The following is a 27003-nucleotide window of genomic DNA, read 5'->3' as shown; positions in this document are numbered from 1 at the left end:
AGTTTGGAAGAGAACACACCTGATCCCCATCTGCACTATTGTATATAGCATAATAGAAGACTGCAGTAGTATTCCCAGCATGAATCTGGGCAAAGCCAGCATGCTGAATAAAGTCGTTCCTCAAATAGTCACACACAGCCCAGAGATCTTTAAATACAAATGCACAGCGACATTTTTAAAATATACCATCTTTTTGTCCTTTCAGAAATAAGCACACTGAATAATAACGGTATAAAGTCATACCAGTTTTTGGACTTCCTGAAAAGAGGCAGTATTATCTGTTATGTGGAGAGACTTTCATACAGCGGCTAAATCATAAATTATGAGAAATGGCTAAGATTATCTTTGAATATACATCTCAAATGTTACTCACATTCACTTAAAATTCACCAATATCATTCTTATTTACAGACAGACTCAAGAAACTTGCAGCACTGAAAGTTTCATCTGTGCAAGAAAGAGGTAAAAAGAATGCTCATAGCATACTAATTAGTTTGCACTACCTTCAGAGCAAATATTAAAAGGTGTTTCTTTCACTCTGCTTTAAGTGGTCACGGGGAACAGGCACCTCTTTGGTTTTCAATATCAAAAAATGTCAATGCTGTTTCACAAAATGCCTCCCCTGGCTAACATTCTAAAGCTGATAAAAGAGAAAAGGAGACAAAAAAGAACTTACCCTAAGACTAATATGGTTTTCTAAATGTCATCTGAACGCATACAGTTGCTAACATTATATGACTACACTGTATAAAATGTCATCTAAACTGTCCAGGGTTCTAGAGAGCAGCACTATGCTGACCTATCTTCAGATTCTGAAAAGTAATCTAATGTCTCTTAATTAACACCATCAGACATTTGACTGAGCAGGGAAAACATTTTTTAAAATAGCCTAGGCTTTATGAATAAAGAAGGTAACAGATAACAGAATAAAGAAGGTAACAGATAACACATGAATTTTCAGCATAGTACAAGCACACCAGTGAGAATACATGGTGAAAAAGGTGGGAGGAAAAGGAAAGAGGTGACACAGCCATCCTCACCCCCTTACAAATGTAGACACATTTATCATCTAACTTCATTTGCCAGCTTTGAGAAATGGCCAGACCACGAAAGACTGCTGCTGAAAGCATTGTTTCTCAACATATGTGCTTAAAATAAATTTAAAACAAACAAAACCATCACTACAGTAACAAAATAAACAGATCAATTTATACCTTCAGCTAAAATACACAAGAATCATTAACATACACCCAATAATTACACCACTCAGTAGTTCCAGGCACAAATTAACCTGTCTTTGATTACAGAAAAAAATACTTTCCATGTCCTTTGTCACTGAGTCACACACATTCAACAATAAGTCCATGTTTTCTTTGGTTTTTTTTTTTTGCTGCCAGCATCCCTATAGAAGCTTTTCTTGTTGCTTTTCACATCCTTCACCAGTCACAACTGCCAGCTGAGCTCTGGCTTTCCCATATATTCATCACACTGAGGCAACATTTCCAGTATAATCTTGGGCAGCCCATCCCTGCTCCCACCTTCTGTTAATTTGCATTTTGCTGTCCAGTTCACACAGGTGGTGACCACTCAACCATACTGGTCTCCTGCCACACCTGCTCAACATCTTTTACCTTGATGAAGACCACATTGTCCTTGTTTACACCTGCATTACAATTTCCCACTTTGCTCTTTAGTTTCAGCCTTCTCTTTTTGCATTTAGCATCTCACACCCCAAACTCTTCCTCTCCATTCTCTCTTTGACTTCTGTACCTTTATATGCTTCCAGGCTAAAGCATACAATTTCGAACAAGTTTTATCTTTTTGCTTACACTACATATTGAATGGCATTCTTAAATATATCTAAAATCAATTATCATTACAAGCAAGTCTCTCCAAGCAGGGATTGTAATGTTTCAAAGGCAAAAAAGAGGCAGGAGGAAAGGCATCAACAAAGAAAAAAAGCAAAAGCTAACAGACAACACTAGAGAAGGGGGTTGTCGCTGGGGAAAAAATATTTTATAATTTTTTTATGCTTACTTTTCAAAATAGAATCACCCTAATTAATGTCTAGGTTAAAATTAAACTAAATTGAACATGGTTTTTTAAAACGTTCATGTTCAAAAATTTTAGATTTGATTTTCTCAACTGCAATGAACAAGGTCCTCAACAATAAAAAAATCCAAAAACCACACTTCACTTTCTTCTGCTTGGAGCCACTCCTATGAAATACTGAATTCAGGAAGTCTATTGCCTTAGATGCCATCAAGAAATCCTTAATGTTTGCTACAGAAGATAAGAAATTGAAGAGCTACCCACAGGAAATATTTTGCACTCATCTACCTGTAATACTGTATCTGGAAAACATAAAAGTGAAAATGTGTAATTACATGAAATGAACTTCAGCATACTTGCAAAATTTTCCAGAAGACACTTATGTCATCAGCAGTCTTCATTACATAGGAAAGAAAATAAACCTGAAGAAAACACAGCTGCTGTTGCATAGATCAGACAACTAAGTGGTTTTGTGGCTAGTGATATGTATGTTATCTATTATATTTTGTATATTATTGTATTTTAAATGGTATTTTATACTATTTGCTCTGATTCAAGACTATGCTTTCTGTTTTTACTTCACTGCTGTATTGAGATTAAATATAAGCGGGTATTTTACAAATACTTACACTCCAGAGATAGCTATTTAGGTTCTATTTACCTGGAAGGAAATATAAAGATTCCCCACACAACGTTAATATCAGCTTCCTGCATATTTAAGTGAAAGACAGGGTACAACAGAGTTGAAATCATTCTCTCTTATGAATTTAAAATTAATGATTAATTTGTATCTTCTATGTTCAGTCTTACAGTTCCAAAAAATTTGAAATAGGAGAGTAATATAAAGTGAGCAATTCAAAATCCATTCACAGCCCACTACACACACACACAGATACTCTAAATGTTCTATTGTGAACTGGTCTTTTTTTCCCTTTTTTAAAATTCTAAGTTAAAAAAACCAAAGTGATCAAGAGGAATGGAGAAGGAGCTACAAAAACTCAGCCTGTTTCTCCCAGCAAAAATAGCTTCAACTGGACACTATTTCCCTCAAGATGCAAATCAAGGATATGAACAGCAAAAGGGAACAGAGCTATTTATGGCAAAGCCAATGCTGGCACACAATCAAATGAATACAAATCAGCTGAGAATAAATCTATGCCATAAAATCCAACAAACAAAAGGAAGAGCAGCAAGGCCCTGAAAAATCTTCCTATAAGGAGAAACATATCTCACAAACCTACTGGTTTCAGGGGAGGGCATCTGACTCATCTCCAAAATGGACTGATATAATCACTGGCTCATTGGGTTCAATATACTAACAGTACTCTTCCAATTGTGCTTGGATCAGGCACTACATTGGGATTTAAGAGCTCTCCTAGGTCCTTATCAGGAAAAAAAAAAAATAACCCACTCTAAATCCTCATCACTTTTCTTTAAAGTAGGGTAAGAGAAACAAGTAGTTTTAAAGCTCATTCACAATTATTTTAATTACTAAGCAAAATATATCTCATAAGAATTTTCAAATTAATTTCAAAGCACAAACCACTTCTTTCTAAAATGAAAAGAAGACACAGAATTGCAGGAAGGCATACTCACCACCTTCCATCTTTCTTTGACCAATATTCCCACACTGAGGATGTCAGGCTGATCCCCTCCTCCACTCATTGCAACCTCCTGAGGTGATGGAGCTGCTACGCAAAGTCTGTGTCAGTAGAAACCATCCAGATCCCAGGAATGGCTTCCATTTAACCAGTCGCTGCAGAAACAGGGCAGAACTCAGTGATTAACAGAATAACAAGAAATAGAGCAAAAGTTTTGTTTCTCATCCAGCACCTTAACTAGTTTTTGTATCCCACAGTGACTAACATTGAAATTTTAGTCAGTTTCCAGTACAGAAAAAAATTCAAGGATAGCCTTCCTTAATTTTCCAACTTGCTCCCTCCCAAATCTCCAATACCAATCTCAATACAGAACTAATAAACTTAAACATTTTCAGAGGTATATTCCACAAGCAGTTTCAAATTGCAGCAAGGCATAATTACATTTAAACCTAATTTTAATAATCCCTTTTAAAATTAGTAGCTAATTAAATAATCTAATTAATAACTTATTCAATAGTTGTTTAATTAATTTATAGTAATATATAACAACATTAAAATAATATTAAGCAAAAAATTACTATGTTAGAAATAGATACTTAAGTTTCAGTTGCACTGCATACAGACTACTTCACATTTTACAATGCGTTTCACATAGCTAGGATTATTTCTGATTAAATACATCTTAAGTACAATTATCTCAGGCTATAAACAACTGGTTTTGGTAAGGGAAAAAACCCTTTCTTTGGTAATTTTGACAGTTCATTTTTTATTTTATTTTCTGGTTTTAGCAATCATTGCTGAATTGGTTTATAGATAGTATTATAAAAAATTGTACTTTGGAGATTAACATATCCACAATGGCTCCCATCAGCAACTACTACAACCAATTAAAAGCTTATTTCAATTCTTTGAGCTTTTTTAGAACTGGGCTTATTTTTACACTGGTGTAATTATACAAATGTAACTGTTTGTATAAGCCCTCTTATTCAAAGACAACACTCTTTGAAAAGTATGTTTGCTTTAGGTTATTTCCATGGCTTTCAAAATAGCATAACTACAAGTGAACAATGCTTCTCTCCCTGAATTAACACACAAATGATATGCAAAATTGGTAAAATCATTCTGATTTAAATCAGCAGTATGGCCTTCCATGTGGCTAACTGCCAATCTTACTACTGGGACTAAAAGATGCTTTTTTAGTAAACATTCCACTGCTTGAACAACCTGGCTTTTTAAGACAAACGTTTGTTTGACACAACAGAAATTGTGGTTGTTTTCCATGGTTTTTTAATATTTCTTTTTCATGTTGTATTTATGCCTTTTTGCTTAAATTGGACATGATGACAGTTGAACCAACTCCAGATAAAAGAAACTCCTCTGGAGAAACATTAATCTGGATTGGCTGAGGATCTAAATTTACACCCAATGAGAGTGCATTATGTGCCTGTAAAGGAGTGTTCATTCAAAATACATAGCCTAAATTGATTTAATTCAAACAAATGAAGGGAAAACAAATTGAGATTGTGTATTGCAAGTAACAGCATCCATCCTGCAATTTAATCAGGTTCAACTAAACCAATTCAAATTCTACTGGTGATAGTAAATTCTCCCCTGCAGATAAGGTCAAAATTCTAAAAAAACTAGAGCCATTTATGTGAACCCCTTAACATTACTAACCACAGACCACATTCACAGTCTTTTCTAACAGAATTATCATAACACACTCAGGAACAGAGATGAAACAAAAACTCACTAATGAAGGGGAAAAGATCTATTTCCAAAATTACATACTTAAAGCACATACAGCGGCTTTTCCCCTTCTCCCCACTTTAACTCAAATGTTTGCTTTTCTTTCTACCACCTGTCAGTTACATCAAAGCATGGGTTGGTCTTGACAAATTGTTCACTTCTATACTGGAATTCCAATAAGGTTTATTTTTTTCCTGATACTTGCTTAAAACAAGTAATGGTGAAACTATTCATGTCACCAGAGCAAAATCTAAAATTGCAAGTAAGATTTTTGCTGAAGCTTTCAAACATGAACAAAATTCATCACCTGTAGGAAAAGTGCTTTATTAAATCAAAGATATGACAGTTCAGAGTTTTTTGTTAATTCTGCTATCAGCCTTGATTCCTGATTTGATACTTATTTTCTTTTTTTAATACATTTAAATTTACAATTTATAGTCACAACTCTGACAAGTATTTCTGGCAGCTGTGCATTTGTGAATTCTTGAGCAGACTAAGAGCGCATCAGCAACTGGCCCAGAATGCAAAGGTCCAACACATACACTCAAAGAACCACCCTGTATTTTAAGAATTGCCGTAGAAGTACTCTATTGCTGTATGTAATATCTGCATGGCCAGGGTAACAAAATCTTCATTTGCATACAATTCCTCAATCCTATTCTAATACACTAATTCCTTGTTAAATCTCTTTCATCCTAGATCATTACAAAGCAACCATATCTATTCTATATCATCAAAACCAGGTATTCAAAGCCATAAAACACCAGGATCCATTGAACTGTCCTGCATGGGAGGCAAAAGTTCTCTCATGAGCCCCTGAAGACAAGGTGCTAATCTCCTCCTGAAGCTTAATAATCAACTGCAAGCATTACAAACATGTTGATGTCAAATTGAAGAATCCTATTCTTTTCAAGACTTAAGTAAAGCAGAAGAAGGATTCAGTGACAAATTTCAAGGCCAGAAGGCTTGAACTTGGCCCAAACCTTTTCCTGATCAGGCCGCTTCATAGCTTCAACCCGTTTCAGTGAATTAGCACACACTAATATGTAAGACTCCAAATGTTCTTCACTGCTAACACGTTCCAGTATGTTTCTTTCCTCACAATAAACATAACTTGCTTTGTTTCAAGGTTTAATGCATTTAATTTTAACTTTTTACCACAGGTTACGGTTTTGGTAACCAAATTCCATTTCCAGTAATTTCACTTCATTTAAACACCTAAAAATACTTTTTTAACTTCCTGTAAATTAATACATTTAGTTTTAAGCCTTCCTTCACAGCCATGGGTCTTTTATATGGTCCTCCTTCAAAACACCTCTCTCCTTGCTCCACATTTTTCTTGTGTGGACAACAACATTGAGTTAGACATCCACACTGAATTAGACTCTATCATACCAATTCCCAATATAGAGAAAAGTTTTTCTTATTACTTCTTTGTGGTAGAAGTCTTGTTTCCCTAATTTAAGTCTGAAAATGCTTTATACTTTTGCTAAACCACAACACTATCAGACACTTATACATTTACACAGTTATACCCTATAACACTTAAATACCTCCATCCTTACACTCAGGCATATTCTTGCTACAAGAATATGGTTTTTAAAGACCTTATTCACAATCTAACCCAGGCAGAGTTTCATTGCTCTGATGTGGTCTCTAATGGTCTTAAAACTGTATAATCTGCAAATCTGTTAATTATTTATGTACTGCAGTGGATAAATATCTTTATATTCCTTACCTAGTAACAGATAACATGTATTCTAGTAGGTGCAATTTAGACTACAATCACCTTCCCCAAATTTATACAAAAGAAAAGGACATTACTAGAGATGACTACATTTAAAGGACTTTTGGACAGATATAAATATGCATTCTTTGGAGGTGGTTCTCAGGTCAAGATTGAAACTGAAATTTCTCTGAATTTGGAAGGATTTGAATTCAGACTGACTGGCCCATTCCAAATTTCACAGATGAATTAAAGACTCATATAAGTAAATACCGTTGCATCTGTATTACTGAGATACATTGTTTTCAGCACAGCTCTTTACCAGGCTATAATACTGTTAACAATTTAAGAAAGCTGCAGCATGTTCTGTATTCTACTGAAGCAGATGAATAATTAATGACACACAGTTAAGATGCAAGCTTTCCCTTACTCATTCAGCAGATGAATCCTTTAGCAGTGCAGTTTTTTAGGTGGCAGTAAGGCTATTTTCAGCAAAACAAACATGTCTTTACAATTCTCCTAAAAAAGAAACAGTCACTCTAATTGCAATAGATATAATTAAATTCTGTATTCATGAACTCATCAGTTTGTCACTTCAGAGACACTTTTCAAGATAACACAACTACAATGAAAGACAATTAGCCCTCTGTCAAATTTATTTCCAGGTGAGAGGTCATGGAGTAACTAGGACAAGAGAATGAGGATAGACTGTTCCATAGCATAAGCCTTTGCTGGCAAATGATTGCAGTATAAAACAAGAACAGGTAAAAGAGCATTAGAGCTAATATCCAGAATGCTGTACAGACATCCATTATTTAAAACCTTTCTATTCACTTTAACTGATTTTAACTACACATTAGCCTTGTAAAAGATGAATTTATCCCATCCAAGTATACTAAGAGATTATATGGTATTTGAAAATAACAGTGCAAAAGTTCCAGTAAAAAGGGCAATCCTTGAAAGTATTTGTGTATATGTCTATAATTCCCTTAGAAAGAGCCTAAACTGAAGCCAACCTCTGCTTACCAGCCTTTATGGATGCTTAAATGCAGACCTAAGGTTGAAAAAGTAGCACAGACAATTTTGGCCTAATGTAGATACTGTAAGTTCCAGGACAAAGCAAGGGAGCACAGAAGATTACTTCTGTTCCATAGAAAGGAACATATGTCGTGTTGCCTCCACTATGGAATAGTATTGACCTTTTGCTATTAGGAACTCTCTGAGCATACTAGGAGCCCTACCTGCCTGCCTTCAACTCATTCAAAAAATTAGTAAACCAACTGAAATCTGCCTAAGATGGTTTCCATTTCTGTATTTTCTATTTTTAAGCAGAACTTGAAGAACAAAGAACATTTTAAAAGGCCAGAATAAAGAGAAAATCAGGGCAGGAAATGTTCAAAGGTCCTAATTTCACCACATTTACAGCAAAGCCCACTGTCTTAGAAAGGCTAAGAACACGTTCAAATTGTTAATTCCAGGGATAGAAATTATTTAAAGGCATCTATTTGAACATCCAAACTAGAAAGCCATCCTACACTTAAACCTGAACATTTTCTAAATACATCCATTAAAAGCTGGTGTTTTGAAAAATCATCATTCATCACATCAATGAGAAAATTGAATTTAAAATCTTGACTTAAATTTCCAACTGTACTGGTTGTGAAGAAAATCTTTTAAAAAATTCAACAAGAATCAATGTAATTTTAGGTTTTCCTTTCTCAAATGCTTGGTGCCAAAAATACTCATCACCATTTGCAGATTCCAGGTGTGAAAAGCTCCCAACTGCCTTGTGTGCTATTGCCAAAGAGTCTGTATTTCCTTCTGGCAACTTCTGCAGTTGCTATTACAAAGGTGGTGAAATTTTCTCAGTTGGAAGATGGAGTTAAAAATATAACATTTAGTTTCCAGTTTTATTTTAAAAATATATATGTTTCAAGCTACCACGCAATTTTCAGTTTGCAAGAGAATTCAGTACCAAAATATTATGAAAACCCAAGTAAGGCAATGTTTATCAAAGGAGTGTATTATCTCTCACTAAACCAACTAATTCATGTAGCAAAACCATACAAGTTTTAGGCTCACAAAACCCTCTTCAAGTCCAAAATAGAATTTACAACTTGAAAATTAAATTGGACTTAAAAGCATTTGCATTGAAGTAAACTTTAGTGTTTCTTGATCAGACGAACTAAAACAAGGCTACTCTATATCTTGCCATAGAGAAAGGAAAGCATCTGCATGCATATGACAGGAGGAGATTATATGGTTGTGACACCTATCAGAGAAGCAGAATGTAATATATCACCTTTAGAAAAACAGAAAAATTCAGTCAGGGAGAGTTAGAATGAGTTATATATCAAAAACTCTATTTAATCCATGACATTTTTACCATGACATTTTTCAGATGCTTGAGTTAATTTCCTAATTTGATCTGTCTCACTAGAGCACAAAGGCTTATGTCAGAAAAAGAGAAAGAATAGAAGTTAGCTGTAGGGAACAGGGAAAGGCTGGACAACTGTGTTGCTTTCAACTGAAACCAGTTGTTGAACTTCAGCCTCAGGTGCAAAGCCTTTAGTACTACTGTGGGAACCTAACCCTTGGGAAAGTGAAATTCACTCTCAATTTTTTCTCACAACTCCGAGTGAGTTCCAAATCAAAAAGCAGATTGTGAAACCTCATTAATTACTCAAAAATTAATTTTAAAACCCTAAAAGTGTCACTTGTTAAAAAAAAATAAATCTGTATTTCTCCGTCTTAGATTCACCAAGACTGTTGTGGTATTGACAACAAACCGAAATAGAACTAGAACCATGGACTTTTGCAATAAAAATTTGTTTTACTTGTCAAGCCTTCTTCAAAGAAACTTGAAAATTCTGTTCTGCAATTACCTTAATTATACAAGGTTTCACAATAATAATTTTTTAGGATCCTAAGAAAAATTTCATTGTAGGAAAGTGGTAGTGAAGTGTGGTTTTGAACAAAGACAGCTTGAAGTCAAACAGTTAAGATAGGCACAGTGTTATAATAACAAACTAATTATAGTCTGGATTTACCAGCAGTATTAAAATCTTTGCTTCCAGTTTTTTGAAATGTCAGAATACTAAGTCATCCTTTTAGGATAAACTCCGAAATATTAATAGTTCACCATTTATATTCCAAGGAATAACAGAAATTGATCTTTTAAGATGCTCCAAGCTATTGACCTTTTGACTAGTACTATGTATTATTTCATAAATCCATTTTCTGAGAAAAGAAAAATATAAATGCCCAGCACGTGCATACAACACACAACTAGAGGAGACAAGAAGGCAAGCAATACACTGCTCTGAGGAACTTCTGCCAAAGCCTATGAAACTCTTCAGAGTAGATACACAGCAATTTACAGAGAAGAGCTGCTGCTAAGGACTGTGTGAGAATGATGCAAGGGAATATATACAGCTAAATGCCTAATCCCAACAACTAAAGTTCAGGGCAAACTCTAATTATAAATGGAAATAACACTTCACTTTTTGGAAAATACAAGAAAATTGGCAGAGAAACTTTGATGAGACATTCAGATAGACAGCATGTGAATAGCAAAATGTTGTCTGCACTGACACACTCAAGTGATCAAGAGGGCTGCCAGTGGCACAGAAGCAGCGCAGCTGGCAGCCACATGACTGCTCTCACAGCATTGTGCTCAGCCTGCAGCACCAGCCATGAAGTGACCTGGACTCATGAACAAAACCTGGGCATTCTCTTGATATATCAGTGTATAAAGCACATCACAAAGACATGGTGAGTGAAGCCTGACAGCTTGCTAAGCAGAACAGGAAAAAGTACAGAGGAAAAGATCTTTTTTCAGTCTGTAATGTCTGATCTCTTAGCATCCTTAACTTTAGGGGACATAACTAAATCTGCTGCAGCATTGTGATAAAGAGAGGACACAGGCTGTGAGTAGATAGGTGTGCCATCTCCTTAAATACAGCTCTTAAATAAAGCTCTGCTTTTTGCTAATGTGTGAAATGAGGACAGCAACTACTACACCAAGCAGGATGACTCCAAAAGAGCCTAGCTGACAGGATGAACATGAGGGAGTCCACACAGTGCAGGATATCTACCAAACTCTGACAGGACCCCTCAGTGAGGGGAACACACACCCATCCTGCCACACAACACAGCAATCCCTGACAGAGTTAAGGAGGGAAGACACAGCATCACGTTACAGTTTATGCAGTAACACCTCAGTTGTTCAAGGAGCATTGTACTTTTCAGCAGCAGATCAAGAGCACTAAAAAAGTCAGGCACAAAGATGAAAAACCACAGTGACACTCTTGCCAAGACCAATTCAACACTGCTGACAACACCCCTAGCACCAGAGAGTAAGACACAGCCACATAAGTGGGTCCTTATGCACTGCCAAATGACAGGAGAGGTGGGAAATAGCTTGGCGTCTGGCTCTGGTGAAGGAAGGAGGCACTAAGGCAGGTGAATAAACATATGATATACTGCCAGCAGAGCAGCACAAGTTACTACTTTATCTTCAGTTTGGCATGGCTGTAGAGAGAGGTTCTGTACAGTGCCAGGAAGCCTCTCTTGTTCACAGAATATTCCACAATCATCACATGGGCTCAGGCAACATCAAATCTACAAGTACAATACACAACAACAAAGGAGATGGCTGTATCTCATCTAAGACTGCCTAACCAGTTTGTCCCTAAAAAATATTGGTGCTGGAAACTACAAAGGTACAGGAGCTTCAGTCAGCAATGTGGCTTGGTCAGAGTATGCACTTGTTTTATAGCTGCAGTTGAAGGCGGCTTCAAGCAACAGTGACTGAAACTTGAGCTCCTAATCCAAGGTCCTTCAAGGTTTGAAATGGAAGACATGTATTAAAGAACCAAAATGGAACTTTGGCAAAGGTATTTAAAGTTGGGACAAATCCAAAAATATCAACTTAATTTGCAGCAGAAAAAAATTTAGGTCAGACAGGAGAAAAGCAGATAGCATGGACAGCTAATCAGAAGAGGAGACAGGCTGCATCAGACCAAAGATCCACCTAGTCCAATCTTCTGTCCCTGACTATTGCCAGCAGCTGATGGCTAGGGAAAAATACAAAGACACACAAAGCATGTGATTACCCTTGCCAGAATATTTTCTGGGGATATAGCAAGCTGGGACACAAAACACAAAGTGCCAAGGATGATATTTAACTTCTTTTGTCTCCAAGTTCATCAAAACTTTTCTGAACCATGAAAACTTTACCACTCTTAACGTTCATAAAGCAAATTGTAACCTAACTCCATGCTGTGGGAAGCACATCTTTGTTTCCAGTTTGCCTTTTGCTGGTTACATTTGAGATTCACTAACCCTTGTACAGAAAGGCAGTGTATGGTTGCTCCCTGTTCACCTTTCAGTCCTACACAAGGAATACACCCCTACCATATGCCCCCTCATTTACCTCTTCAACTGTTTGGTCATTCACTGATTTTGATCATCACCTGTGTGTTTTTCCCAGTTCTACTACATCCCCTCTGAGATCCAGAGAAAAGCATTGTTAGTAAGCACTAACCTATTATTTTCACAGAACCTGCAAAACCACATTCAAAAGAATGAAGTTCACCACTGAACATTTTAAAATTATTTATCCTATGACAACTGCTTTATGATTATTTTCATTCATCATTACCTCAGAGTAGCAAGGTCTTTCTCCAGTTCTCCATCTTCCTTTTTGCTAATTTTAATACCCTTGTATCACCAGACTATGTAATTTCAGTATTTGCATGGTGCCGAGATCATCTGTAAATATACAGTACAGTACAGAGAGCTACCCTTTTTAGGCTGATGAGTTATCATTTATTAAGATCAATATTTTCACTCAAGTTCCATTAAAAAATATTTTTGCACAAAGTGTTCACATATAGAAAACCTGACTCACCATCTTCCATCTGGATTATTAACAGCTCTGCTTTCAAATTTGGAATGGATTCCTTGGGTACCTAAACACAATACTCCCTCAAAATAAGGAGACGGACAGGATGGGGCCTTGAACAACCTGGCAACCATGGCAGGGGCTGGATCTAGATGATCATTAAAGTTCAATCCAAACTATTAAAGGGACAATTGAGACAAACTTCTGGGTGACTTCATGGTACTGTATGACCAGGAGATAAAAAGGCAAATGAGGTTCTATGTGTGTACATATAAAATTATGTGTATCAGAAAAATAATAACTGTTATTATTAAACACAAGAACAAATCTTAACTGTTCACTAAACACATGAGAAACTATTAGCAATCAAGAATAAGATCTTGTTATTATGATATAAGAAATATTGTAAGTAAATATTCAGAAAGAAAATATGGCAACTCAATGCTAAATAGCAGTCCAAAAAAAATCAAATCTTAGGAATTCAGACAAAGCAGACAACAACATGAAGATTGTGTGTACATCCATGGTTCACTAATATATTGAGTATTGTATACAATAGCCCTTCCTATCTAAAAAAAAAAAAGGAAAGAAAAAAGAAAATAGAACAAGATAATCAGGGCTACAAACTAGTTTCCACACAAAGTAATGACTTACAATTTTTTTCAAAGGATGATGGGAAGTAGAGAGAGGTACTTGACAGAGGTCTACAAAATTATTAGGGAGATATAGAGTTTAGTTAGGAATCAGCTATTTATGATGTCATTTAATGAAGGAAGAAAAAACCAAAACAAAATAGGTCAGCAGGAGCCAGACTGAGAGAAAACTAATCTGTGAAACTTCTTGCAAAAGGATACTGTGAATACTAAAAGTTTACAATGGTTCAAGCGAACAACAGTCAACTACATGAAAAAGAAAACTACTGTAGGTTACCAAAAATACATATTAAATATATTTAGTGCAGGAAATCCCTTACTGAAAAACAGAAAAGAACTAGAGGGAAGTATAATTTATATTATCTGTGGTCTTGAACTTTTCCTTAGGCATCCATGTGTGACTACTGCTGAATACATATCTACTCTACTCTAGAATTTTACATTCATACATTATGTTTGGGAAGATGGAGAAAGGACAGAGAAATTATTCTCCCTGTACAACATATATTTAAATTATTGGAACTGATGAGATGCAACTCAAAATATTGTGCATAATTTTCTGTCAGTTACTTGAAAGAAGCTTCCACCCTAAAAGTGTTGACTAGCTAGCTGTTACAGGAGTGGCATCATAAAGCAAAACAATTCAAATCAAGTAAACTCTTCTTCTCTGGCACTTACGTGAAGTTATTTTGAAAAAAATATATTATAAACACTCAGGAACTCCAAATATCATTTGTTCTATCACTTCAACTTCTATTTTACACATGTTCTCCCTTCCACTTTGTGTTGGGTTTTGTGCTGTCTCAGTGTTTCCATACAGATTTTCTTCCCTCTGCCTCACTTCAGAAAATACTTGGAAATGCCTCTAATCTTTATACTCAAATAATTTGATAGCTTGAATGCAGAGAACTAATTTATTAATACACATTTCCTAACCTCAAGACTATCTCTATCTTAATAAAGTTGGTGCAGATATCCAGGGTCAGATTTTTGACAATGAAAATTCACAGAATACATTTTAAATCACTGACAGTCAGATACAGCAATGTTACAGTTTGAATAGAAAGAAAACTTTAATGTAAAAACTGATTGTTACTTCTGGCAGTTGCAAAACATAGGACAGTAATTTTTATATAGGTGACAGGACAAAAATTTTAGACTGCTAAATGCCTGAGCTTCAAGAGAAACAAACATATTAAAAACCACAACAAATGTGATTTTTGTATCTACTTTGTTACTTCAAGGAACTCTCAATACTTAACTTTACAAAAAAAAAAAAAAATTAAATCTCTTATGAGTAGTCCTAAACAATTGCTGTAAAAGAACTGCAAAGACTTATGACTCTCTTTCCACAAGTAAGTTACTATGTAAAACTGATGAAAAAAAGGACAAAAAATTCCAAAATCTTGTTGCCACTTGATACAATATTCACATCTCTTAATATACTTTTCACTTTTCTAAATGGTTTTGGTTGGATATTCCTCAACATTTAACTAAATTCTAGCATTTTCTACCTTTCCCATAGAAAACACATTACAGGCAAATACTGACTACATCCAATACCATGGAAGCTTGTTTTGTTTTGGATTAAGGCATTTTTTCCCTCATTTCCTTCAGCACATATACACCTATTTATGACATGGCACTACTTGCATACAAGAAAGAAGTCTACAAAGATTTCTACATTGTTTGCTAGAGAAGTGATCACACACTGTTAGTGACATAGAACTTCCTTCCCCAAGGAGACCAGGCTTTTACCACATCATGAAATATTTAAAACCATACAAGACCCTACAGCATGCAGCAAAAAACAGGGCACAAGTATGCTTTTTAATCCATTTGTTGGTCACTATCAGCTGTCAAGGCTGATAAAAGGACAATCTGTTCCTGGACATTTTGTTGAGCTGGTAGCTGGTGATGGGAACAAGAAAAGAGATTCAAGTTTCAAGTGCATTTTCAGAAGTTTTATTTAAGTGTTGATGGCTGCACTATTGAATTGCAAAAGTGACTTTAATTTGCTTCCATCCAACAGCTTTGCTTCAGTCTGGCAGCTAGTAAATAAGATTTCAATAACCACTAACAATTGTTCAGTAATAATTTTAAAGCTGAAAATGTAAAAAAAAAAGCATGAGAGAGGCTTACATTTACTTCTAAGAGAAAAAGCACTCATGGATAGAGCAATAGTCATATTCTCAAAATATTAAAATAGTTCAGTCAACTAGCTAGAGATTTCTTTCTTTGTGTGTGTGTGAACTTAAATTGCCATGCATATGGTGATGCATAAGAAATTAGGCATATTAATCAAAACATGCAACGGATTTAAAAAATCATGGAAATTACTTCCCTTCACCATGTCTAGACTATAACATACAATTCACACACATGAAGCCTAAATAAATAAACAAATCCTCTGGGTTTGCCTTTAATACATCAACAGCTGCCTCCTTCAGGTTCTGTTACATTTCAGGTCCAACACTCTGCTCTAGCCTTTGCCTTCACACTACACAGAACAGCAGCCATGTCACGAAATCCCAGCTCTTGCCTGAGAGCCAAGCAGCACAGCAGAAGGGCATCCAAACCTCTCACCAGAAAGGGCCTGAGCAAAAGGAATTAAACGGGAAAAGGGGAGAGAAGGAGGATGGTGCTACATGTTCTAATTAACACCTTCATGCTTCTCTCACATTTCTTGTTTCTACTTCCTCATAATTGCTGAGGCAGCCATCAAAGAGCTTCTTCTCTGTTCAAGATTCCCAGGTATAACTACATCAAAGCAAAAATTAGTTCAGGGAATCAGAAACATAGATTATATATAATACTGCTATGCTAACATACTTTTTTATAAAGAATATGACACAACACACTTTTTGATACATATCTATATATATACATTACGTGCATGTGTGTTTTTATGATATACACATATATGCTTATATTATTCACATATTTATTCCATGTACACTGCTATATTTTTTACAGAAATACAGAACTTTGGAACTGTATAAATGAGGATTCATGTCTTCAACCATAACTACTTATAAAAAATGGCAGAAAATTTAGCAATGTAGCTACATACAGATTCAAATGAATATGCCCTAACACTTACCAAATGGGTATGATATTTTAAAAAGTGAATTACTAAAGTAATGGGAGAGGGGTATGTTTAATAACAATAATTTAAACCAGTGCTATCACTGATCATCTTTACAATATTTAAAAAAAAAAAAAAAAAAGTGGTCGAGACAAAAAGGCAGAACTTTGTGGGTCATGGAGGAAAAACTTAAACTAATATCTGTAATAATAGTGAAGTTGTTTATAGATGTTTAGTGCTACTTTCCAGATTCATCTTTGGAGGCTGCTCTATAGGATTCTCTTGAGGCACTGGGTGAAAGTTGTTAAGCTACAGACAGAATAATGTTTTTTGCCTTTTATACACTGTCTGAAAATTCACCATAATGCACAGTGAATGCTAATGCACTTATAAAAGTGCCTTGCTTGTGGGAGGTATAGGTGCATTTCGTATAATTTGGACAGCAAAGAATCTGGTCCCAATGATGAATTTATCTTGACTGGAGATGTTAAAAAGCCAGCAGCTGTGGCTCAGGGAAAACTTTCACAGTAGAGTTTTTTTCTGATATAAGCAGCAAAGGCATCCAGGCTATCTGTGCAAGTCCCAGGACGCAGCGATAGAAGACGGGACACTCCCGTCAGCGGCAGCCCCTCAGTAGCGGAGCCATCAGGGCGGCTCAGCACCCTGGCCAGCTCCGGCCGGGCAGCGAGCGGGGCCAGGACGGGCGGCGCCCCGAGCCCCGCCGCTGCCTTCCAGTGCGCCACAGATATTAGTGAGATGCTGCCAGGTCAGACAGAACGTTCAGAAGGACGCATTTGAATAACTTGTACCTTAATAGGAATTTTCAAGGAGATCTCTGATTTAAAGGTTCCTGAAACATAGAACACTCCAGAAGATAACTGATATTAAAGTTTGGAAAGGATAAATTAAACTTTGGTAACTATGGGCCACTAGCTCAACATCAATTCCAGACAAATAAGGGGACTTGACTAATAAAGAACTAAAGGAAGGCACTATAGCTATGGCCATTTAATTAAGTTCCCCGTCCTATCAAACTAACTTTTTACTATGCCACTACAAGTTTGGTCTGTAAGGGTAATAGTTATTATGGAACTTCTACTTCTGTAAGACATATAAGTTCACATCACACTGTAGTGTCTTTCTGCCAGAAAATCAACAGATCATACAAAATAATAGGTCCCAAAATATAAGTGAACTGAACAAATACCTCTCTAATTACTCCCACAGGAATCAATTTCCTACTTAACACTGAAACATTTTTTACTCAGGAAAAAATTATGACGTTTGTAGCTGATACTGAGATCAGGAAGTGATAAAGGACAAATGGCATCAAGAGGTTGCACAGACAGCAATCAAACTACACTTAGATAAAACTTAGATAACTTACAGCTTAGATAAAACAAGATTTTATCCATCAAGGACCAAGGAATAAATGGAAACATCACCTAACACAAAGGAGTAATCTATTATTGCTGATATATGTATTTGTTGGATTACTAAAATTATGGATGAATAGGCAAATAAATACTAAGAGAGATCATAATACCTCTCTATCCTCATTGTAGGATTGCTGCTACAATATTATATCCCATTCTGGTGTTCAGAATTATGAAGCTCAGTTCCTTCAGATTATTTAATAGAAATTGCTTTAGTCAAGGAAATTGCAAAAGATCTTAATTCTGACACACAAATCATACAAGTTAAAAGTCAAATCTTTAGATTCCTTAAATGCATACAAATATCTCCAATATATTTAGCTTTCATTAATAAAAATACTCTACTAATAGAATATCTCATTAACTCTTTCAATGGATTCCTCATTACTGACAATTCTTAAAAGACAGCACAATGATTTTCTACACTATATACTCTTATTCAACTACTACTAGCACACATAATTCAGAGAAGCCCTAGGGAAGCTGGTTTTACGCATAAAGTTAGCCTCAACAATCACAACAATTCCTTTGGTCTTCACACAGTCAGATTGAGTAAAGTGATGAGGCTTTTGTCTTTGGAAGTTAATTATACAAGCATATTTCATTATGAAAATACAATTATCCTAGGCATATTTCATTTGCTGGGACTGTCTTAAGTTCAGAAAAAACATTCCAGGGATCAGTTGAAAAAATAAAACATGGCAGAACGATGAGGCACGAAAATCCGTAAGTTTATATATTACAAACATGGGCTTCAAGAGGCTCTCAAAAATTACAGGAACTTCCTACACATCAGAAGAGTGCAAGATCAGATTTTAACTATCTTCCAAACAAATGTACAATTATTCCTAAAAACAAAAGAGCAAAGTTTCTCAGAAACCTTTACAGGCTTTCAGTTTATCCCTTACTTAAATAATAAATAGTACTGAGTAGCAGTGTTACACATTTTAGGAAATATGGACTGTATGTAAATAAAGACATGAAATTCCAAATCCCTCCAAATTAAAGCCAGGCTACAAAAATAATCCTGATTGTATTGTTGACCTATAACCTGCCATATTTGTATTTTTAAATGTTTGAACACTTGATCTATAGAAATAATTTGTCTAACACTGGAAATTTTACTTCAGATTGACTGAGAGGAGATTTAACTTTGTAGACATGGAAACAGTTACACATGACATCATTATGGCAAAGTGTAATAACCCTACACTGATACCAGTATTCTACACGTTCTTGAGTTTACATAAAGGAAATACAGTTCTATGGTGGTTTTTTAAACACCAACAGTCATTACATTTGCTTGAAGTATATTCAGCTTTAAACTGTGGTGAGATACTTCTGCATTTTAAAATTATTATTTAAACAACAACTAATTTCAACTCTATAAGAGCATAATGTAGACACACAATCATATGGCAAGCAGGGTTATGAGTTTTCTGCTGAGGAAGAGGACACATTCAATGATATGGGTGAAATCTGTGTACAGTCGGTGGTTTTTTTGTAATACCAGAAGATAGAATAGAAATAACACAGTTAAGAGTAGTAATAACTACATTCTTATTTATTAAGATCAAGATTGAGTTTTTATGTGATTCAGAGTAAGAAATATAAAAGCACTTCATAATATGCCAACACCAAATATGACCAACATCTACTGCATGGCTACTTGTATGTCAGTCACAGTCCTGATTCTGACCATAAATCAATTCTGTCCAAACCTTTACTCCAGGAAAAAGAAATATTTCAGTGAGCAGGGCATTACAATAGAATTGAAGTATTAACTGCCAGTTCCAACAAGCCAGACGAAGTACAGCTGCTCCCTGATTACGAGAGGGAAATGGACTGATCAAGGAAAGATACTTACAGAAGCACTGCCACATGACTGAGGTATCCTGGGCTCAAAATTAATGAAATATATCAGAACAACAGGAAGAAATGTCCAGTCTGAAATTAGCACGCTGCCCCTATTTCCTTCAAATTAACAGAGAAGAAAGTGCACCATCACCTCAAAGCAGCCTTTCACATAAAATGTTCCTCTTTCTCTTGTGTCATCCCTGAACCGACAATAGGCAGGAAAACCTGTCAGCTGAGCATGCAGGCTACAGTAAACAAAAGGATCTGGCTATGACTATCTCAGCTACGCATTCAGGGTGAAGTTGCACATAACAGCATGACCTAGCAAGAGTTACAAACAGATATCAGCCAAAAAACAATACAAACAACTCCATTTTTACAATCATTCTCTGCCAAGTTAGTGAGTTGACTCGGTGTAGCTCAGAGATCCAAGGGCACTAGAAAAGGCTCAGGCAGAGAACATAATTTTCCATTTAAAAGCAGTAGCCAACTGCTAGACTGGTTTAACAATAATGCACATTTTCTTCTGCAGGAGCTAATGTGTGAAAAATATTCTTATATCTATGTTCATCCATAAATAAATAACAAGTATCAGCAGTCAGTCAATAACAGAGCTCCTTTCCCGCACACATCTCCTTCACTATAAGAGGGGTAACCCTTTACTGGGGTTTGCTCCTCAACTTCAGCATCAATTTCTTAGTTCTTGGCTGGTCAAGACAAGACCTGACTGGTTTTGCTAGCACGTCGCTCCACAAGATCAGTCAGTCCTTTCTTCATACTAATCTATCCTGTGAGTCTTTCAAGATTTTTCTCTAACCAGATGAATTATTCAACTGGCTTTCTCACTGGATACATTGTCTTGCTCAAAACTGTAGAACTGTAATTTCACCTAAAACCATCACGATTATCAGAATAATCTCTAGATCTTAATGAAAACGCACAAAACGTCACACAGAAAAAGAACAGTGATCCAATCCTCTTCTTTAACTCTCAGAGTGCAACATGACAGTTTGTTCTAGGCTGACTTGACCCAGGGAATTATACTTTGATTTTATTTATAGACTACTGCAGATGGAAAATCAAAGCATCACATATGAACAGGGCATTTAATTCAATCAAACTCAAGGAATACAAAGTCATTCTTCGTCTGATACATTTTCTATCAGTTTATAATGCCCATTCTAGATCTATTAAGCTCAAGATGCTGATAAATGAAAGACAAGAAAATAATTATTTCAAGGCAGCATATAACTCAAGAATACAAATACATTCTAAAAAGTCACCAGTTTGATGCTGAAAAGTATATTCTATTTACAGATCACTGTCTCCCTTTTTTTCTAATTCTTCAACACTGCAAAGCTAGAGTCATACTTCATGTGCTCAAAGTCACACTGCTTGCCACGAGTGGCATTTGAAGCATTACTATGGCAACAAGTAAATTGACAGCTACAAGATACATCCTGCTGATACACCATGTAACCAAGCAATCTAATTCTTACTATGTTGAACAACATTGTATCAAATAAGTGCGGTTAAAACCCTCACAAAACGTTAGTACTCCGAGACAGAGCATGACAAAAGCAACAAATACTATCTAAGAATTATCTGGGAAGTGACAGAGAGCAGAACTAACCCCCTCTCAGAATCAATAGGCAGCTGTTGACTGAAGACAATTCCCAACTACTACAAGGACGCAAGCTCTGAAAGGCAAGATCTCTCCTATCTGTGGATGAAACTAGTGGAACAAATTTTGTATAACTTCAGTTGTGAGAGAAGTGTATCAAAAACATAATAAAATTATTTCTGTATAAACCGACCGGGATGACAAAATCTGGTTTTTTACATTTTTCTGCGTGTGAACTCCACATTAGTAACCTGTCCCTGCAACAAGTAACAGGTCCCTTTTTAACACCCTAATAGAAAAATATGGCAACATATTAAAGAAACCTGACATCCTCTACAAGCTCTCAAAGCAAGTTCAGCATATTTTACTCTTCCTTTATGCATCAGACAGCTTTGTACGGGAAAGAAAATTACTCTCCTGATCAGTACCATCAGTGATCTGGCAAACTTCATCCCTGAAAGAGGCCTTCACCTCTTCCAACTACTACTTGCACTTAAATGCAAGGCTAAGCTACATACAGTTCTCCAAAAGAAAGAATTAGTGGATACAGTTCCTCATCAGTGCAATTCTTAATCATTGATTAATCTCTTCGGACAATAAGCAACAGCACAAAATAACATTTAAATGATGCAATTCTGTGATGAAAAGTTCTCAAACACACAGGACAAGAACCACAGAAAAACATGCCTGAACATAACAATAAAAATATTTTTAACTTTTTAACAAAATAGTTTCGTTAAAAACACCCGAGACTTCTTCAGTTTCTCAATCTGCCCTCCTTTCCTCACTCCTCTCAGGTTAAATCTTTCCCTTCTCCCCAAAAACCTTCTCAAGTTTTCCAGGATTCATCTCCATTAATTGAAAAATAATTTTAAAAACAACTGTTCAAAAGTTATGACTTGTACAACATCTCAAAAATGGGAAAAAGAATTATCAACCAGATCAAGAGGCGAAGTATCAGAAGGCCAGATTTTATTGCTTGAATTTTCCACTACTTAGGTTTCAAGACTAGTGACCTATAAGCTCCTACAGAGAATGATAGACTATAAATTTAAATGGCTAAGAATGGCATCTGAATTTCACAAGCAGCTTAAAAAAAAATCCAAGTTACTAGATTCCCTCAAAAGAATGCTACTGAACACCTAGCCCTGAAGCAAGGAGAGGGGAATATTCTGACTCTAAAATGTAAATAAATAATTAAAGTTTTAAAGGATAAGTAAAGACTGGATGATATTCTCAAAGAAGTTATTATGAAAGAACATACAAGATATAGTTACTAAAATCCACATGAGATAGTACTCAATATTTCTAACAAAATAAGGCAAGCCAACTTCTCTCTTTCATTCTGCCACTGCATGACAGAGAATACAGTACAAGCATTAGAGCACTCTACTTGTGCATGGAAAGCAGAAAAATGAAACTGCTCCATGTAGCTGTACTCTCTTATCCAACTGAAAAAGCTTTTATTTCCACATCTAAAAATTAACATGTTTAATTACCACTTAACTACCCTAGATACTATACTTTTAAAAAGAAAAAAAAGCCAAGTAAAAGATTTGAGAAAGTTGCTTTCACCCTAATCCTGAACAAGAAGTCAAGTTCATAGCAAGAAAATTTTAAACACACATGACCCGTAGCTCTTAAATTCCTTAAGATAAACCTTGTATTTTGGCAATTTTGCATGTTTTAATTCTTGCCCACCAATGCTTTAACAATTGGCCCTTCAGACTGATTTGCTACAGATCCATGGCACAACTCGCTGCTCTGAGAGATCAGCCAAAGGAAGCTCTCCTTTGAGGTGAGAGCGTTTTCGCAGAATGAGGGAGGAAGGACAATGGCTGGTCCGTGTACCACAACGCATCCCTGGGAGACCACAACTAATCCTGGGGTCTCCTACTGAAAAGGCAGCTGTTTCTCCTCCCCTCCAGCCTAACACAAAGGCTTTGTGTAGTGCTTCCCCAGAGAAAAAGAAACAGACAAGGCAAGACACAGGAACACACAGAAACTGTCAATCGCCTTTGTAAAGTACCAATTCACTCCCACTAGATAAACAAGCCCTTAGTAAAATAGAAAACACAGTAGTATATTAACATACCATACACTGCAACTTCACACACTAAACAAATGCTTAACCTTCTGTACACAAACATCTAGCACTGGTAGAAACTGATCGTTTAGAAGCCAGTTTTGAACAAGGAAAACCCCACTCGTATCTCTCATCTGTCATACTCAAAAATCTTCTTGATATAATCAGCCAGATTGAGAAAAGCCTCTCTGGAATTTGTGATGTTAGAAGCATCAGAGCCTGCAGCATGCAGCAGCAGTACAGTGACCACACTAAACATAAGCAATGTCACGATATTCCAGTCACTCAATTTGTTCTTCTTATTCTAACTTCATCCTTCCCAAACAGGAAGTTTAAAATGATGCTGAGTTTCAAGTAAATAATGGTACATCAGGAATATATTATATTAGAGAAGAACAAAGTATTTTTTAGGGATAATTGGTTCCATCTCCACATTTTTTAAACTGCATCTTGATGAACTGTTTTCAAAATAACTTTTGACAAATGACTACTCATACTATTGCAGTCAAACTTTCCTATATATAATTTCATTGACAGGCCAAACAAATGTTAACAAGTATACCTCTGGCTTAATAAGTTAAGAAAGTTTGTTAAACATAATTCACTCTGTAAAGCAAATGAATTATCATCAAAAAAGTATTCAACATTAGACATTAACACATTAAGACAACATTAACACAAAATAAAAACGCTGGGTATCTTTTTGTCATGAATTCATACAATAAAGACTTCAAAAAACATTACCAAAATCAAACAAGAGTAGCAAAATACATCCTAACCTTTTGCTTTCTCAACCCTTCTGTTCTTAAAATGAACTAACATACCTACAAGCATAGCTAGCATGTGTTCAACAGAGGCATGGCATTAACTACACAGAATGAATTTTAAAAATCTACTCATTCTTTCCAGAACCATAACACAAAAACTAACCACACACTTTAAGGCTAACAAGATACTTAAATAAATAGAGTATGATTTATTTCAAGGCTCTCAACATTCCCGCAATACAGTTTATTAATTCAGAACATTTAAGCTGAAATTACACTGGTTCTGCACATAAAGTCTAACTAAGAGAGCCACTACAGGCTATTTTACAACTAATTTTCTATAGCCATTTTCAGCTTAACTATAAATACAGTAGAAGGTTCTCAAAATGCTGTGGGGTATGCTCCAGGGTCATTCCTTTGTGTCCATCTCTCTCCGCCTCCCACGACACTACATCAATATTATAATTATTTGCACTCCCACCCCCACTTACACTAGCAGTTGTTTCCAACTGCTCTGGCTCACAGCAGAGGTTACAAACCTCGTAGCAATCTTTGTCCTCTCATTGCTTTTGCTCTAGAGTGACAACAGAAGCCTAAGGATGCCGCTGCAGCTCCAGAGATCATCAGAAGACTTGGGAACCAGGTGCTTTCCCACTTCCTCTTTGTAAAGCTAAAAGTACGTGCAATAACGTCTTTTTAACGCCGTTCCACACGCAGTTTGTGTTCCCCGGAGCGCCGTGGTGCGCGCACCCGCGGCCTAGCCAGGAATATCTGTATGCACGGATCGATGCAAGTGCCGCTAATGGCTCCAGCACTCAGAGCGCCAGGCGACAGACAGCCCGCTTCCCATCCAGCCGTGCCCACACAGCAGCCGTCACACGCATGCCACAACCCAGAGCTGGAAATACAGACGCAGCTATTTTAAAACAGAAATCTTTCGCCGTCAGAACACGTAAATTTCTGTACCATTTGCCTTCTTGCACCAAGTGGGAGGGACAACAAAAAAAAAAAAAAAAAAAATCTCATGCCTATGAATCTGAGTTCTCCGTAGAGGCCGGGACAGCGGTGACTGCTACTGGAGCCTGCCAGACCTGCCGACCTAACTCCACGGAGGGGATCGCGCCGTCCTGCCCCGCTGGAATAAGCCCTTCCCGGGGCGGGCCGTGGTCCCCGGAGCTCCCGCGCCCGGCAAACTCCCTCTCCCGCGGGGACAGAAACCGCGACGCGGCTCCCACGCAGCAGCCGCTGGGGCCGGGCCGGCGGCCGCCGGAGCCCGCGGGCCGCGCCCCGCCGAGGCGGCCAGAGCGCCCGCGGGGACGAGGCGCGGGGTAACGGCGGCGGCCGCGGCGCAGCACCGCGAATCCTCACCTGGAATGGGGCCGAGGCGGCGGCTCCTCGAGGCGGGGCGGCGAGTCCCGGTGGCACCCCCGGCCCCACAGGAGATGGTGTGCGCGGCGCGGGGCGGGGGCTACAGCGGCGCCCCCCGGCCCAGCCTCCGCCCCATGGCGTGCGGCGCGGTCTCTATGGCGACTGCAGAGCCGGGCCGGCCCGCGGGGAGGGGTAACGGCAGCGCGCAGGCGGAGGGCGCTCAGCGGGTCACGGGGCGGCTCGCAGCGCTCCCCATGGGGGTTGAGCCCCTCGCCGCGGCCGCCGCCATCCCTGCGGCAGTGCCGGCCGGAGCCCGGCCGCGCTCGCCCGCGCCGCCGCCCCCGCGCTCGCCCTTCCTCGGCCGCGGCGCCACCGAGCCCGCTGTCCCCCGGGGCACCGCCCACATCCTATTTCCGGAGCGGTGATTGGGCAGCTGCCGAGATTCGTCACGGGCGATTGGCTCTCAGCGCTGTCAATCCGGTCGCCGGGGGCGGGCGCACTTGGACGCGGCGCTGTGCAGTGCGGGGCTGGCTGAGCCAGCGAGCGCCGGTACCACCGTGGCCGCCCCCGCGCAGCCCCAGGACCGAGCTGCGGGATGGGCACCGGAGTCCCTGTTTCCGACGAGCTTCCGAGGGGCAACGCCCGTGCGGGGGTCGGCGCTGGCCCTGGGCGCTCGCCGCCACAGGGCCGCTGCCGGCGGGCAGCTGGGTCCTCGTTGCAGTGCCGCCTCCGCCTCATCAGCCGGGGCTTGGCCGCCTTCCGCACCTGGGCGGGCTGCCCGGGCCCCGATGGGCGCAGGCCGCTGCCCGGCCGCGGGTAGGGCTGAGGAAGGACAGGCCGGGGCGGGGCAAGTGGGTGGCCGCGCGTCTCCAGGAGGAGCTCTCTCCCCTTCGGGACACTGCAGACGGCTGTGTTCAGGCTCACCCCAGATTTGCCCTTGAACATAAATGCCATTCACCATTTGGCTGTACACCTAGGTTTTATTTATCTTGAGTTCTGATGGTGCAGCTCATTGTTTCAGAGGAGTTAAAACACCACCTGAAAAGTCATGTGCATCTCCGTTGTGCGTGTCTTATGGTTGTCAGAGA

At 38.0% G+C, this 27003-nt stretch overlaps 1 protein-coding gene across 3 annotated transcripts in view; it reads right to left on the bottom strand.

The window, feature by feature from the left end:
• TTBK2 (tau tubulin kinase 2) overlaps window positions 1-26304 on the bottom strand; it is an 81937-nt gene extending 55633 nt beyond the window's left edge. Inside the window, exons 1-3 of one of the 3 annotated variants that reach the window (XM_064713863.1) lie at window positions 25916-26304; window positions 25087-25445; window positions 3649-3808 (exon numbers count right to left, since the gene is read on the bottom strand). In XM_064713863.1, coding sequence (XP_064569933.1) covers window positions 3649-3717 — 69 coding nt within the window. In that variant the 5' untranslated portion in view covers window positions 3718-3808; window positions 25087-25445; window positions 25916-26304. The remainder of the gene's footprint in view (window positions 1-3648; window positions 3809-25086; window positions 25446-25915) is intronic. The other 2 variants (XM_064713862.1, XM_064713864.1) reach the window with 2 other exon arrangements.
• Between the last annotated feature and the right edge of the window lie 699 nt (window positions 26305-27003).

Source organism: Zonotrichia leucophrys, chromosome 5, assembly GCF_028769735.1.
Source record: "Zonotrichia leucophrys gambelii isolate GWCS_2022_RI chromosome 5, RI_Zleu_2.0, whole genome shotgun sequence".
In the NCBI taxonomy this organism is placed as follows: domain Eukaryota; kingdom Metazoa; phylum Chordata; class Aves; order Passeriformes; family Passerellidae; genus Zonotrichia; species Zonotrichia leucophrys.
Note: the sequence above shows the minus strand (reverse complement) of the source record. Positions and strands in the feature narration are given on the sequence as shown.